At 37.0% G+C, this 17,340-nt stretch overlaps 1 protein-coding gene across 4 annotated transcripts in view; it reads right to left on the bottom strand.

Moving 5' to 3' along the window:
• The window catches only part of SESTD1 (SEC14 and spectrin domain containing 1), a 129,060-nt gene that overhangs the window by 57,253 nt on the left and 54,467 nt on the right, over positions 1–17,340 (bottom strand). For all 4 annotated transcript variants that reach the window (XM_010602795.2, XM_010602796.3, XM_023542800.2 and 1 more), the window contains exons 4-5: positions 8,952–9,042; positions 5,010–5,123 (exon numbers count right to left, since the gene is read on the bottom strand). In XM_010602795.2, the coding sequence (XP_010601097.1) occupies positions 5,010–5,123; positions 8,952–9,042 (205 nt within the window). The remainder of the gene's footprint in view (positions 1–5,009; positions 5,124–8,951; positions 9,043–17,340) is intronic.

Raw genomic sequence — 17,340 nt, 5'->3', positions numbered from 1 at the left:
GGTAGACTTGAACAGCCAATCTTTTGGTTAGCAGCCATAGCTCTTAACCAGTATGCCACCAGGGTTTCCCTTCTCACTAAGGGGAAGTAAATGTCTGCAAAAAATATAAAGTGAAAATAGATAGAGCCAGAGGTATTCCTGACAGAGGAACAGGAAGCCAGGTTTTGGTCCTGGATCCTACCATTAGTACGGCCTCAACAAAGAATAGAATCAGAGGCAGTTATAAGAGAAGATAAGAGAACAATTTAGAATATTGGCTGGTTACCAGTACCAGCAAATAACACGTTTATTATCACGAGTGACAAAGAAGAATGACAGGGCGAAGATCCTTTCGATTATTTAGTCTGCCAATTTGAGGACAAGATTAATGCCAGTACTTCTGCAATTTTATCTTGTCATTAGATAGACCATAGATGCTATCATCTAACCAACAAGATCTATCAAAGTCGCTAACCATCATGCTGTGAAGGACAGAAAGTACTTATAATACCTGATTTCACAAAAAGTACCTATTTCAGAGACAGGAAGGATAGATTGAGGTATGCAGATCAAGAATGAGAGATGAATAATATTCAACAGCTAATGAAAAACATTGGAGAAATGAAAAGGACAGAGGTCACCTAAAAGAAAATATTTAGAAAGGGTGATGGGGATGAAAGTGTGAAACCATGTGGGAGCTGGGTGTCACTAAAATGATCACTGGGTGTTTGTTTATTTGATGAATATTGTGCACTGCTGGTAATAAATCTCTGCTATGGATATTTCTACAGATAATTTTATAAGGTAGCACATATGCTCATGCTTATAGGAGTATCAGTACTCATTAAGTTATACTTTTTAAAATATTTAGAAGAAAAAAGAAGGCTTAGTTGCAACAGCCCAAATGATCCAAAATAACAACGAAAACAGTCTTTAACTAAACAAGCATCTGTGTTGAATTTAATTAAATATACACATCTAAGAATCATTTTAATGGCTGGTACTGAATTGCCCCTTAAAGTTGATTATGTTTGCTGGCACATTAGCCAGCATTTGAAATTTCTGGCATCTCATAAGGGCATTAGAATTTTAATAAGTGCCTAGAACTTATTTTTTTTGTAAAATGTCTGAGAGACAATATGTTGATATAACCCACCACCATGTTTGAGTTAAAAAAAAACACTATGGTATCAGATCAAAATAGATTAGGAATACTTTGTCTTCAATTTGATCCTCCAAGAGGCAAAGTATTTAATCACTATTAATTCATATAGTGTGAAATCCACCTAGATATAGTTCTCTGAGCAAATGCCTGTATTCTATCAGGGTGTGGCAGATTCTTCACAAGAAGGATCTGGTCCCCTACTCAGAGTTCACAGGATTGGATCTTGAACCACTGACTTCTGATCACTCTGCCTTCTGTCAGAGGTCTACTTCCTGCATGTCCCTGTCCGTGAACCGTGGACCTCATGGACTGTCTGAAGTCACTGCCTTACCACGGTCCTGACTTTCAAGGCAACATTCACACAATATAACAAAGAAAGAGAGGAACATATTGGGGATATACTTTTTAAGATCCCTAGCACTACATGTCAACTGATATATTATTTTAAGGTAAAACTCGGATTAATTAAAAACGTACATTGTAAATCCAAAAACAACCATAAAAAAAAAATTTAGAGATATAAATTATAAACCAATAGTGGAGAAAAAACAGAATCGTAAAAAGTACCTCATCCAAAAGAATGCAGGAAAAGAAAAAAAATAGATAAAATCTAGCAAGATGGTAGATTTTGATCCAACCATATCAATAATTACATTAAATGTAAATACTCTCAAAATACCAATGAAAAAAGACAGAGATTATCAGACTGGACAGAAAGTGAGACTCAACTATATGGTATCTACAAGAAACTGACTAAATGTAAAGAACTAGATAGGTGAAAGAATGGAAAAAGATATACTATGCAAACACTAATCAAAAGAAAGCTAGAGTGGTTACATTTAATATCAGACAATGTACACTTCAGAACCAGGAATGTTATCAGGGATAAAAAAGGGACATTAACTAATGATAAAGTGGTCAACTCAACAAGAAGGCATAACAATTCTAAGCCTGTATGCACTGAACAACAGAACTTCAAAATAAATGAATCAAAAACTGAGAAAAATGAGAAATAGCTAAATCCAAAATCAGAGCTGGAGATTGTAACATTCCTCTTTCAGTAACTGATAGAACAAGCAGACAGAATATTAGAAAGTATAAAGAAAACCTGGATAACACTATGAACCATCTTGACAATTACAGAACATTCCACCCAACAATAGCCGGATATACATCCAAGTGCACAAGGAACTCACCAAGACAGACTAAAAAAACCAAACCTGCTGCTGCCGAGTTGATTCTGACTCATAGCGACCCTATAGGACAGAGTAGAACTGCCCCATGGGGTTTCCAAGACTGTAATTTTTACAAGAGCAGGCTGCAACATCTTTTTCCTGTGGAGTGGCTGGCGGGTTCAAACTGCTGACCTTCTGGTAAGCAGCCAAGCCCTTTAACCAGTGCCACCAGGGCTCCTTACAGGCTATATTAAAAAAAAAAAAAAAAAAGCCTTAACAACTTTAAAAGAAATGAAGTCATAAAACATACATTCTTAGACCTAACATAAAACCTAAAACTACATAACTTCTACAAGAAAATGAGAAAATCTTTGCAACCTTGGGTTAGGCAAAGATTTCTCAGATATGACATGAAAAGCATGGTTCGAAAAAGAAAAACCGACCGAACGCCAGCAAAGTTAAAAACCTACAGAAAAACAAAAGAACTTCTCCTTAAAAAACGGCTGAGTGAATGAAAACACAAGCAACAGAATAGGAATAGAATATTTGAAAATTACGTATCTGATAAAGGACGCCTAACCAGAACTCTCAAAATTCAAGAATGAGAAAACAATCTCATTTTTTAAAATAATGAACAAAAGATTACAGACACTTCATCAAAGATTCATGGATGGCAAATAAGAGCTTGAAAAGATACTACTGTATTTTTTCTCAAATAACATGGGCACTATGCCAGAACTGTTTTACTTAATTTCATCCTTTCTGTGCATTGTATGTGTGGGTGTGTTATTTATGTGGGCAGATTATTTGTGAAAAAAATACAGTACATCATTAGTCATTGTTTTGTCGTCGTTAGTTGCTATCAAATTGATTCTGATTCATGGCGATTCCATGTGTGCAGAGTAGAACTGCTCCATAGGGTTTCTAAGACTCTGGTCTTTTGGAAGCAGATTGCCAGGCTTACATTGCACACATGGAATCGCCATGAATCAGAATCAATTTGATAGCAACTAACGACGACAAAACAATGACTAATGATGTACTGTATTTTTTTCACAAATAATCTGCCCACAGGCTTATCCTCTGAGGTGCCTCTGGGTAGTTTCGAATCCAACCCTAGGTTACTAGTTGAGTGTTTAACTGTTTGTGCCTCCCAGGGATTCCTCTTAGTCATCAGAGAAATATAAATTAAAACTATTATGAGAGATACCACTATATATCCACTAGAATACCTATAATTAAAAAAAAAAAACCCTGGCAATACGAGTGCTGACAAGTATGCAACTGGAACTTTCATATACTGCTGGTGGGAACACAAGATGATACAGTCACTTTGAAACTGCCATTTTGGCAGTTTCTTATAAAATTAAACACACTCTTACCATATGACCTAACAATCCCACTCCTAGGTATTTAGCCTCCAAAATAAAAACTCACGTGCACACAAAAGCCCATCCGTGAATGTTTATAATGTTTTTTATCAGTAATCACCAAAAACTAAGATCAACCCAAAATGTCCCTCATGTGGAGAAATGGATACACAATTGTGGTTCATCTAGGCAATGCAACACTACTCAGCAATAAAAAGAAAGGGCTACCAATATATACAACACAGATCAATCTCAAATTTGTTGTGCTATAAGAAAGAAGCCAGATTGAAAATGCTACATAGTTGCATCATTCTACTTACATGACTTTCTGGAAAAGGCAAAACTATAGGAACAGAAAACAGTGGTTGCCAGGGGCTGATGATGGAAGGAGTGGACTACAAAGATGTATGGGTGAATTTTTACAACGATATTTCTGCATCTTGACTGTGATAATTATATAATTATGTATGTTTGTCAAAAGTCACAGAACTGTACACTAAAGTAGGCGAATTTTACTGCATGTATATTATAGCTTAAAAAAGTTAAACATTTTAAGATATTTTAAGTTACCTCTTTAAGAATAAACTAGAGTTTCTTAAATCTGTCTCTCTAATATACCTTGGCAATCATTCCTCATACCAAAAACACATTGACACTGACTTCAGTATTGTAATCCAAAATGAATCTTTATTATCTGACTCTTGTACGCATTCCAGGATTTATATTCTACAGAGTCAAGGTTAGACTTCATACCCTTCAATGCTTCCACATTTTATTTAAAAAACGTGAAGTTTGGTTATCTATCAACTTTCCTACTGGGATGCTGGTAGTTAACAGGTTGTGGAAGGGAAAATATGAGAAAAGTGTTTAAATTTGTATTCCATCTTAGGACTTCTTTCTAATCTACAATAAGATGTACTTTCATCACATTATAAAAGGGAGAAGGGGCGAGTGATGCCAGGAGAAAAGGATGGATAACCATTTTCATAGACCAAACCAAACCAGATACAGAAAAAAGGCTCTACCTTCAATTCCAAAATGCCTAGTATGTCCTCCTGGTAATGCGATAAAGAATCTTAAAACAAAAATGTTCTACTTATTCAAAGTTATTAACAGTGATATAAATGAAAACAAAAACACTTTTGTGGTCTTTGACAAAGAACCATAATTCATTCAACAAGTATCTGAATGCCAACAATACATACTAATCACTGTTTAGGAACTTAGTACCCAATGGTGAACAAAACAAAATAATACCAGAAAAATATGATTTTTAAAGATATAACACACTTTGTTTGTTTTTTAATAGAGTATACTTACCTCAAAGCCAAGTCTATCCTTTTCTTTCCAAAAACAAAAATGTGTTACTTTTTTATCCCAGAATTCATCTGGCTTCACTACACAAACAAGGGACACCTCGGCTGGAACAACATTCTATAAAATAAGGAAAAAAATTCCAAATTATACATGTAAAATGATTAATGAACTAAAGGATAAATTATTAGATATTAATGATTAGACTAATTAAGAGACCTTTGGAAAAGAAATAAAAAATAGAAGAAATACTCAAACTTCAAAACATATATGGCAACAAAAAAACAGAAAGACAAGCTGATTCAGAAAAGCTTTCAAATAAACAATGAAATTAGAGCATACATGTGAATTGTTTGTTTTAAGGAATCTCTCTACAAAGAATGTTTAAATTGAACTGTCAGATTTAAATTTTAGTTGAGAAATCATTACATTTGGATTTTCTATGATATGGAAAATGCTTTTTTCTAGCACAATCATCTTAGAAAATTTCTTTAAACCACATAAAAGCAATTTTCTTACAAAATAAGCTTTTTATTGGTCATTACGAAAAAAGACTAAGGTTCTGCATGATTATTAACTTGAAGGTACTAATCTATGACAAATATAATTTCACATTTACTAAATACGGTTAGTCATATTACCTAAAAAAGAATGGAAATTAACATGAATATTTTATCAGCAAGTCCTGTAGAGTCTATCTTCAACACATATCCTAAATCTAACCATTTCTACCACCTGGACTGCTAACATCCCCAAAGGAGCCAGGCTTCTGAAACAGCCTCTTATAAACAGTCTCTCTGTTTGATGTCCTCTTGTACCCAGAAAAAATGAAAACCTGTTACCAAGACCTACAAGGCTCTCCATGCTCAGGCCCCGTCAATCTCTTGGAGCTCATTTCACACCACTCCCTTCCTAGTACATTTTGCCCTTGCCTCTGTCTGGAATGTTCTTTGCCTTATACCTAAAGGCACTGCTCTCTCACTTTGTTTAGAATTCCACTCAAATATCTCTTCTTCGGAGAGGCCTTCCCTGGCTACCCTATCTAAAGTAGCATCACCTGACTCAGTCTCCTTTCACTGCTGTATTTCTCTTAATGGCATTTATCACTATGTAATATCTATTAATTCGCTTAACTGCTTATTGTCCTACTCCTCAAGTAGAATATAAATGTCCTAATGGCAGGTGCTTTGTGTATCATGTCACTTTTACACCTCCAGTGCCTATGCCTATAATACAGAAGATGCTCTACAAGTATCTGTTGAATAAATGAGTCCTCAATAACAAGGGGCTCTCATTCTCCCAGTTTTACAGAAGAGCGAGTTGGGTTTCAGAGAACTGAAATAACTTGTCCAAGACCACAGAACTAAAAAATGACAGGGCTGACCCTAAGTTCTGCCACTTCATATATTCTAAACCAAGGCTTGCCAATCTTTTTCCGAAAGGTCCAGTCAGTATATATTTTAGGCTTTCTGGGCCATACAGTCTCTGCATGATACCATGAAAGGAGCCAGAGAGACAATAATTAAATGAAATGGGCATACTTAAGTTTCAATAAAATTTTATTTACAAACTCAAGAGACTGTTCTAGATCATAAATGGCACCACTGAATTATTATTAGCAGTAATCATTACTATTCTTATTAATTGGGAGAAAATATAAAACCTTACAATGTAAACATGTCATTAGATTTGTCAGAAATCTGGTGACCCTGCAAAGACTGGGTTGTGAATAAGATAACAGAGTAAATTTATGTCTGGGAAATTTAGGGTAGGTCTAAGACAGGTTCGTATACTGATTTTTGTAAAAGCTTAACTGATATTACATTTTAAATGTACTCTTCCAAAATTATTGAATATTAAACCTGTGAGAAACAAAGGAAACCAAACCTTTTATTTTTGAGAACACTAGTAATAGGCAGAGCCAGACCCAAGCTCTGGGCTCCCAAACGTGTAGTACAGGTCCCTTTTGAGATAAAAGCAATGGATGACTTTGTAGGTGGAAACACTGTTTGAGTAGGAGTAAACAACAGGTCATTGCAACTTGCTGAAAACGTTAACTATTAATAAATCCAAAAGTTGTTAAAATACCTATCAGAAAAGAAATCGCAAGAGGGGATTAAACCATCCATTGATTGTTCTTCAAAACTGCCACTGATCAAAGTCCAGTTCAAACAGCAAGTCCCAAACAGCTCATCTGTGACATAGTTGAATGACAGGATGGAAGGAAGAACACAAGGTCATAATTAATGGATTTCTCACCTAATAGTTATTTTAACAACCTTTATAGAAAAGAATTAATCTTCAGGGTTCAGAATATAAAAGTACTGAAAATATATTTGACAGAAGTAGTTACTACAAAACACCAATCTATGTTCCCTTAAAAAGTGGTCGTCTGGAGGCTATGTCCTTTCTAACACAAAAGAATGATTTAAATGATGGAACATTTAGGTCACAAACTTAAGAAGAATGAGGCAACAGGAAGACAGTTGGGGACCACCTCAGATGTATTTCCTGCTGGTAAATATACATGCTGTAATGGCAAAAGCCAAGGTCTAGGAGATGGGTTATGCTAAGTTCCAATCCTTATCTTCCCGGCATTCATTAGGAGAACCCAGATAAGATTTAAAATCCTCGTGCCTGTGTTGACCTTTGGGGATAACAGAACCTGCTTTACAAGGATGTGAGGATAAAACTAAATGAGGCAATTTATACAGCAAGCTTAGCTCAGTGGCTGAACCATATCAAACACTAAAACTAAAAACTAAAATTACCACCTTACTCCTGCCCCTCAAATGCCTTTTTCCTAATTATCCCAAATAAAAGATAAACCATTAAGAATTATTCTCCTTAGGTATCATTTAAAATTTTTAAGTATATCCCTTTCCATAGAACTCTAAAGCAGCACCAATTTCTTCTAAATTCATTTAAAATTCTTGATCTTTCTTTCAATATCGTTGACAATTACCTTAATGAATGTTCATGTTACTGACAACTTGTATTTTCCCTGGCCTTCCATCAACTCACTTTAGTGTATTGCCTTCGTTTCTGCACCATCACTAAATCAGTGACCCTGCCAGGAAAGCCCTTCTCACTTTCTTTCATTTAAATTATATGATCTGTTTTGTTTAATCACTTAAAATTTACTTTTTCTAGAAGCCCTTTCAAGGGAACCCAGGTGCATGAGAGCAATCCATGCACCCCCTTCAACTGCTCAGGTGTTTTATTTTTCTACATCAGATCATAATGTCCTCAATACCCTTATATTAAATCAACAAAGGTTGAGTGGGTACCTACTACATGCAAGGCATCACAGAAATATTCTGTGAGGAACACAAGAAAAATAAAACTGAAGGCTGGGAGGACTTTATAATGGTAGGTGTTTATTAAATGTTAATTTGTGAGTTGCTAAAGTTCCTTAGGACACAGTCATTAAGTAAATTCCTTCTGGATTATAGTTATGAATCCTGCTTTTTTTTCTTTTTTGGAGGAAAGCAGGGAATAGGAGAAAGAGACATGTCAGAATCACCTGAGAAGCTTTTTTTAGCCTCCACTTAACCAGTTTTACTCTTTACCTGTAGTATCAGGATGAGACGGAGAAGGGAGGAAGGTGTAGGTACCACAGCATGCGAAGCTCCCCAGCTGAGTCTGATCATGTCTATCCAGCCCTTTTAGAATCACTGGCCTACTTGCTTAAATTATGTAAACATGATGTATTATTTTAGATCACTTAAAAGATCATTTTACTACTTAAATTCTAAATTTGAAAGAACTGAATCGAAACTAAATTTAATCTAACTGAATCATAGTTTGATAGTGATACGTGTATTTTCAGAATTCTGTCACTGCTGAGTTTGGGCACAGTATTACGAATGAAATGGGTTTGCCATTACCGCCATGATCTGTTGCTGTAAAATAAAACCATTTCCTGATAGTCAAAAGTAAAATTACCTGTAGCATTAAGACTACTGTTTTCACCACATTCCATTGTGATTTTCTGCCATCCACTATCACAGTAAATCCTCTAGCCTTACACTTTTCACTGAAACAAAACAAAATTACAAAGCATTAAAACAAACTTTAGATTTTATTTTGCAAAATTCTAAATAGCAAAGGTTTAAAGCTTAATTATATATGAGGAGAATTAATCCCACTTGGTTTGGTTTACACTGTCAATAAATAAAATTCTTCAGAGTATCCTTTCAGTTTTCTCAAGCAATTTATTTTTATTTAAGTAAATGTTTACAATTCGCAAGCTAATTTGGCAAGACAATTACTTTAAAAGCATGGAAAATCAACGTCTGAAGTGAAGAAATCCCAGCAACATCAGATACTCCCACCAGCCTCTCAATTTCTTCACCTGTAAGATGAGACTCCAGTGTTACCTACTTCTTGCCTCTCCTTCCTGACGGAAGTATGAAGTTTATGAATGGATAGTTTGAAACAGGAAACAAAGCAAGCTCTTATTAAACCATTGGAAATGGGTTTCTTAGTGCTCTTTTGGGGAAATTTAATGAGATGAGGTAGCAATTTGTGTACATAATAATTCAAAGCTTGAATACACAATGTTTGACCCACCTCTGCTCTCACTTTAGCATTTTTAGTCACTTGACCAACAAAATACTATCTTGAGCATTGGAAAATCTGTTATTGCAACATTGTATTTAATTATTCAGTGCTTATTTACTAAGCACTTCCCAGAAGCCTGCCCCAATAAAATGCAACAATTTCTGTACAGAAAAACTCCATTCTAAAGACCAAATCTATATAGCTATAATACTATTACTTACAAAAATCAACTTTATGCAAGGATTTTAACTACCCTTCATCTAATACTGTAAAAGCAACTACAACTTTCCTTAGCAGAGTAAGAACTTGGGAGTGAGACCTCTCTCCACCCCAAGTTCTCCCAGCTGCCTATACTATAGGAAAAGTAAACAGCAGACCTTTTCTTGGGTATTTAAATCCAATAGCTCCAGAGGATTTAACTAGTCCCTCCCGTACTCCCCGCAAGCATTCATACTGTCCCCAAAAGTGGTTCCTGGAGAAGCGATGTCCTGGTCTACTGTAGACATCGCTTCTCCAAGACACAGTATGTGAATGTTGCTACCAATGATTTGGAGGGAGAAGCAGGCCTCTCTGTAGGCAAGGATAGAAGCCAAGCTTACAAAATAAATAAAAAGTGCCGAGAAGATGAGACAAACTGAAACACATGTCCACACAAAACCTACACATAAATGTTCAAAGCAGCCTAAGTTGTAATAGCCAAAAAAATGTAAACAATTCAATTGTCCATAAGCTGATGAATGAATAAACAAGAGAGTATATCTATAGAATGGAATATTATTCAGCCATAAAATTGAATGACGCACTGGTACATGCTACAAATGAATAAATCCTGAAAACATCATGCTAAGTGAAAGAAGCCAGACAAAGAAGGTCATATTATTATAGCATACGGTTCCACTTTTATATGAAATGTCCAGAATAGGCAAATCTGTAGAGGCTGAAAGTAGATTGGTGGTTGCCAGGGACTAGGAGAGGGGAGTATGGCCAGCGAGTGCTAAAAGGTACAGGGGTTTCTTTTTGTGCTGATGGAATGTTCTAGAATTAGGTAGTGGGTATGGCTGCATAACCTTGTGTGAATATACTAAAAACCACTTAATTGTATGTTCTAAAAGGGTGTTTTCTAATGATATGTGAATTATATCTCAATTTTTAAAAATTTAAAGTATTCTATTTTAGATTTTGCATTATAAAACAAAGGGTCTACTAAGTATTGTTTAGAGGAGAAAAAGTTGGGCAATAAGACGATCACTTCAGGGTTAGCAACGGCATATAAAGACTTGCAGAGGGAAGCAAATCTGACGCCTAATTGCTGGTTGTAGGCTGAGGAAAGGAGGGAATTCCTGGAGTTTTCACCAACAAGACACCCTACAAGACCACTAAGACTGAGTGAAGAGGCAAGCCCAGGAGACAGCAGTCCAGGTAGGATGGCTGGCTGTTTAGTGGCCCTCAGAGAAGTGGCAGCAAACTCAGAGAACTAAGGGCCCTGTGATGGAAGTTTTCAGGAGGGGGAAGTGAGAACCAGAGCTGTTCAGTGGAGGGACTTCACCTAGGCTGAGAGTAGAGCCAAGAGCAGTATGACATCCTCAAAAAGCTAGCTGGTACTTTCCTGTCACTGGCAACTGAATCTCTGAGAAAAAGCTTAAACAATTATTTTGTTAAACAAATAAGTTTTACACAAATAACACATTTATATTTCAAAGAACATTCTAAATTAAGTTATACATTAAGACTGAAAAAGTAATGAAGCTTGCAAATAGCATCTGTAGAGAGCTTAAGGGCGTGAAATACTCTAAATTTATCATTCAGAGTACTTAAAAACACTCTTTATCATAACTTTCTCACATTTTACTAAGATGGACAGTAAAAAGGCACACAATCTAAAGATACTGTTTCAAAACTGCAAGACCAAGTGACCTTTCAACTACTTGGAATGAAATACTTTTGTTTCTCCATTCCTACAAGTAGAGTTATGGTTTAAACGGCTTTTAGGACAACATATTTAATTTAGAAACATGTTATGCCCTTCATAAAGGGCATGGTGGAGAAGCTAAAACTGCTATGCAAATAAATCCCTCTCGTACAGTTAACACTTTTATAAGGAGCTCCCTTGCTTTTGACCTAGAAAAGGATTGCTGATGGATTTCCTGGATTCAGTATCCTGCAACTCTTCCTTGAACCCACTGCCATCAAGTCAATCCCAATTGACAGTGACCCTACAGGACAGGTAGAACTGCCCCATAGGGTTTCCTAGGAGCGACTGGTGGATTTGAACTGCTGACCTTTTGCTTAGCAGCCCAGCTCTTAACCACTGCATCACCAGAGCTCCGCAACTCTTCCCTACTTTATTCAAATAAAACTAACATCTCCTTCTCTTCCACTCTTAGAGGTCTTTTACCTACATTACAGCACTTACTTCACTTACGCTTTTATTATAGTTGGAGCCCTGGTGGCACAGTGGTTAAGAGCTTGGCTGCTAATAAAAGGTCAGCAGTTTGAATCCACCAGCCACTCCTTGGAAACTTTATGGGGCAGTTCTACTCTGTCCTATAGGGTCCCTATAAGTTGGAATCAACTCAACCGCAATGGGTTTGGTTTTTTTTTTTAATTACCTGTTTATAATGCATCTTCATTGGATAACATGCCTCAAGAAATCAAGAATATCTTTCTAATATCTTGGCAGTTTCTAGCATAATGCTTTAAACACAGAGGGCCTTTAAAATTGTTAAATGACATTCAATCATATCACTCCTCAGTCGGAATGCAACAATGGCTTCCCTTCTTGTTCAGAATTGAAATCTTTATCATGGAGTCCTGGTGGCTCAGTGGTTAAAGTGTACGGCTCCTAACTGAAAGGATGGTGGTTAGAACCCACCAGCCCTCTGTGGGATGAAGATTTGGCAGTCTGCTTCCATAAAGACTACAGTCTTGGAAACCCTACAGGGCAGTTCTACCCTGTACCCTAGAGTTGCTATGGGTCTGAATTGACTCAACAGCAATGAGTTTTTGGTATCATGGCCTACATGGTCCTCTGTGATTTGACTCCAACCTTTCTCTCTGACTGATCTCCTAGTACTGTCCCTCTCAACCTGCTCCAGGCATACTGGCCTCCTAGCTGTTCATAAAACTCGCTAAACTACTCCTGCCTCAGGGCGTTTGCATTTACACACGTCCTGTGTCTTGAATCATCTCTGGTAAAATGTTACTTGATCAGTATGGCCTTTCTTTACCACCCTTTGTAAATTATCGTTACACACTCCTTTCCCTACCCTATGACTCTCCCGATTCTTCTGTTTTTTTTTTTTTTTAATTTGTACTCATGAATATCCAATGTATTGCATAGTTATTTGTAATATTTGTTTGGCTGACCTTCAGGATGTAAAGTCCATAAGGGCAGAGACTGGGTCTGCGGTGTTCATTCATTTGTCAGCACCTAGGACACTGAAGAGCATACTGTAGGCACTCACTATTTGTTGAGTGAATAAAGAATTATGACCTTACTGTCCTTGTGACTTTCAACAAGTCATTAAACCTCTCTGTACTCTGTTGTTTAGTCTGCAAAATAAAAGAATTTTTCTAAAATTAGGAAGGACTGACAAGATTAAAAGAGAAAAATGAAAGACAGCCCCTGTAAATGTTGAATTTCTAATCAAGAAAAGGTGAGTACTTGGCAGCATTTTTACAAGGAGGATTAAATATGGGTAGAGTGATTGTACTAGATGATTGTTAAGATACTTTCCAACCTGACAGTCTATGAGTCTATAATTAGATGATCAATAAGTTCCCTTTGTACTAGAAAATGCTATGATTTTAAGGACATACTGAATATCTGTTGATACAAAACGTTAAAATAAGTTTAAAAGCTTCTCAAAATTTTTTATAATGTTGTAATTATGAAAGTTGTCATCTTCACGGGCCCAGGTTTTATGTTAACACTGCAAGTAACCAACCAGATATGGCACTGTGATTATAAAAGAGGTGGACGCAGTGCAGTGATTAGGAGCACAGGCTTGGAGAGAGGCTGCCTGGATTCAAATCCCCCCCCATCTAACCCTTGCTACCCACATCCCGTTGGTCAAGATACCTAAACTGCCCACCCTCTCTATGCCTCATCGGTAGGATGGGGATGAGGATAATAGTACTACTCTCATCGAGTTGTTACAAAGATGAAATGACTTAACATATACTAAGTATTTATAAGACTTCAGCACAGAATAAGCACTCAATGTATGCTAGGACCTCTTCACGCATACCTCCCAATCATCATCCGTAAGTAAACGCTAAGGTCCTTCTCAAATTTAAAGTCCTAAAAGGAAGGCAAGACTAGGCCAGATGAACTCATTCATCAAAACAACTTCTACTCAGCTGGCAAGGTCTGCGTATTTATTTGATTTTCCAACAAAATGTGAGGTGCTCTGAGAATGGTCTGTAACCATTGTAACCAATGCTCTGTAGCCAATTCAGCCCACATTTCAGCATGCAGCGCCCTGAAGAAATTGAAGTGGTAAAATGAAATAAAGGGCAGAAATCCATACCCATTAAACAACCACCCCACCACCGTCGAGTCGATGCCAACTCTTAGAAGCCTGAGGAACTACATGGAAAAAAAAAAAAAAAAAACCATGGAGCTGCGGCAAATACAAATCTAAGACAGTTTCTCCCCTCAAAGAGCTTAGCATCTTTTTGGAAGGCAAAAGAATGATGAGAAAAGCAGTATTTTAATTAGTGCTTACTTTATACTGACAGGCATTATCTTATTTAATGTCACCAGAGGAACAACATAAACCTTTTAAATTTTTCAGAAACAATGTAAGGTTTAAATAATAAATGTAACCATTCGAGAATTATTATTAAGGACATCATGACTAAAAGTCTAATGAATCAGAAACAGCAAGTGCTCTGAGTTTGGAAAACAGCTGAAAGAAATCTGAGAGGAACCTATTTAAACGGAGCCAAAAAGCCTTAACATGAAGGCTGGATACAGAGTAGGAAGAATATGAGCAAAGGCACCACGTATTAGCCTGGGCAAGTTTCTTCTCTGTTAATCACTTTTTCATCTACAAAATGGAGAACACAGTATTCATCTCGTTAAGTTATTTGAAGAGAAGGTGTCTTGCAAAGTACTCAAAAAATATTAACTGAAAAAGGTTGAGTCAGGTCATAGACAATCTCACAGCAGTCTAAAAAGCTTCAAAGAGTGTCCTTGAGAGCAAAGATTAGTCTTTCTTGTCTTCATAGCACACAAAGTACCTAGCACAGTGTCATGAACTTGGTATCAGCAAAATAAATGGCTATTGAACTGAACCGATTGTACAGAAAAGGGCATTGAAAACTGAGGATGAGGATGGAACTGTCGCTTTGGGGAAATTAATCTGGTACTTGTGTGTTTATGGGGGAGTGAACGGGAGCACAAAAACTAGCTTGGATACTGTTGTAGTAATCCAGCTTGAAGATTCAGTGCATCCTTATTTGTCAACTTAAGCATTTGAAAAATAAAAAAATGGAAGAGGCTGAAAAATACAAAACACATAGCAAAAAAAAAAAAAAAAAATACTGGCTCAGCTACTACCATTTAAAATGGCACATACTAGATTTTCAATATTTGAATGAATGAAATAAACAGTAAAAAGTCACTCATCAATAGCATAAAGCATGTTCAGAGCACTTAACTATAGCACTTTGTTGTCGATTTTGTTTTTGTCATTAATTTGTGACTCAGGAGACCCCATGTGTTACAGAGTAGAACTGCTCCACAGGGTTTTCTTGGCTGTAATTTTTTAGTCTCTACAGGAACAGACTGCCAGGCCTGTTTCTTCCAGTGCCGCTGGGTGGATTTGAACCACCAACCCTGTGGCTACCAACCCAGCTCAAACTGCTTGTGCCACCCAGGGACTATTAACTGCAGAGCTTTGAAGTAACTGTAAGGTCAAAGCAATTATACCATCATTTGCTATATATGTGCATTTGGAGAGGAAAAGGACAGCATTGGTTCAAACTTTCTTGGAAGTTTCAGCTATTAAAAAAGAAATAGAATAGGGCCATTAAAATCACACCCTTGCTGACTATACAAGTCCTTTTAAACTCTATGCCAACAAATAAATTATCAAATAAAGGTGTTATATTCATACTCAAATTACTTTCTAACTGCTATGCAGAGTCCTATAAATTCCAAGGAAGCTCCTTAAAAATGGGGGAAGGGGTATTCCATGGACATGGAGTATAAGAAGGGAAGACAGAGACGAGCAGAATCGGATGTAAGCCTCTACCTCTATTTTATATACTTGGCTTCTGTGTAAAATTTCCTTTGAACAAAGGTGTCCAGAAATAGAGTTCAAAAAAAAAAAAGGAACATTCTTACCCTACAGAAGGAGCCCTAGTGGCACAGTGGTTAAAAGCTCAGTTGCTAACTGAAAGGTCGGCAGTTCAAATCCACCAGGTGCTCCTTAGAAACCCTATGGGGGCAGTTCTACAATGTCCTCTAGGGTCGCTATGAGTTGGAATCAACTCAATGGCAATTGAACTGGGTTTGGTTTTTTTGGCTTGCCCTATAGATTACCGGCATTTACGAAATGACATGTTATGGGACTTGGTTTATAAGTATACAGCGGTTATACTCCCTTTCATGGTATACTCTAAGTCATTTCTATGATGTCATTGCTAAGTCTGGTTCATTCTTTCGATATGCATATACTGAACACCTAAAGTCTCCACGTTCTTTTTGGTACTGTGGATGCAGAAATAAATAAGACATGGCTTGGTATTCAAGGATCTCACAATTTAATAAGAGACTGTGATTCCAACTGTAAACTACTATTACACAAAATAGGAAAAAATTATTCAGGAACTATAAAAAAAGAACTATAGAATTAGGAAAAAATATCTAAAAGATCTCTTTACAAAATGATAATTTTTAAAAAGTTGAGAAACACTCAGGATATTCTTTGCCGAATGTTTTTAAAAACAGGCAAACTCAATACTTTGTAATCACACTTCATGTGATAGTGCTGAAAACACATCTCATCCCACGCATCAAATGTGATGTGTGGGACAAAGGACTCACATCTCATCCCACGCATTAAATGTGACGTGTGGGACAAAGGACTCAACTTGGCCTTTCGTCTCTGGTGTCTGAAAACAAACCTCAGAATTCCCTAGCAATCCAAGGTGGCTGTTTTTCTGAAACAGCCAGGCAACACTTAAAACAACTGCAAATGAGGTAGGAGCCCAAGGACTACACCTGTTGAACTACAGGAAGAAAGGGGGCAGGGACCTAACAGAATCAGTCACGCACAGTCAGTGATTCAATCAATCACTGACTATGCATTAAGGTCCCCTCATGCATATAACGTAGAAGCCCTGATAACTATTATAAAGAACCCCTGACCCTAGAACTTCTGGATTGAAGATGAACTTGGGAGGATGGGCCCATGTCTGGGGACATGAAGCTCTGTGCCGCAACCTCCTCCTAGACCTCTCACCTGTGCACCTTTTCACCTTTAATCTCTCATTATATCCATTTGTGGATACATTAAAAAGGTTATAGTGAATACAGCTCGTTCCATGAGTTCTGAGTCATTCTGGCGAACTACTGGACATTTCAGGAGCCTTGAGGGCCAAGTGGGCCTGATGTCTGCCTGTTTGGCAGTTAATTAGACAGAGCCCTAACTTGTGAAGTCCTCAGCCCTGAGTGGCTGGTGGACAGAAGGGGGCTGTGGAGGCAGTCGTTTTGTAAAGACCTAACCGGGTGATAAGGGTCAGAGGGAGAAAATGTCAC

This window comes from Loxodonta africana, chromosome 6, assembly GCF_030014295.1.
Source record: "Loxodonta africana isolate mLoxAfr1 chromosome 6, mLoxAfr1.hap2, whole genome shotgun sequence".
NCBI classification, from domain to species: Eukaryota; Metazoa; Chordata; class Mammalia; order Proboscidea; family Elephantidae; genus Loxodonta; species Loxodonta africana.
The sequence above is the reverse complement of the archived record's forward strand: the minus strand, read 5'-3'. Positions and strand labels throughout refer to the sequence as shown.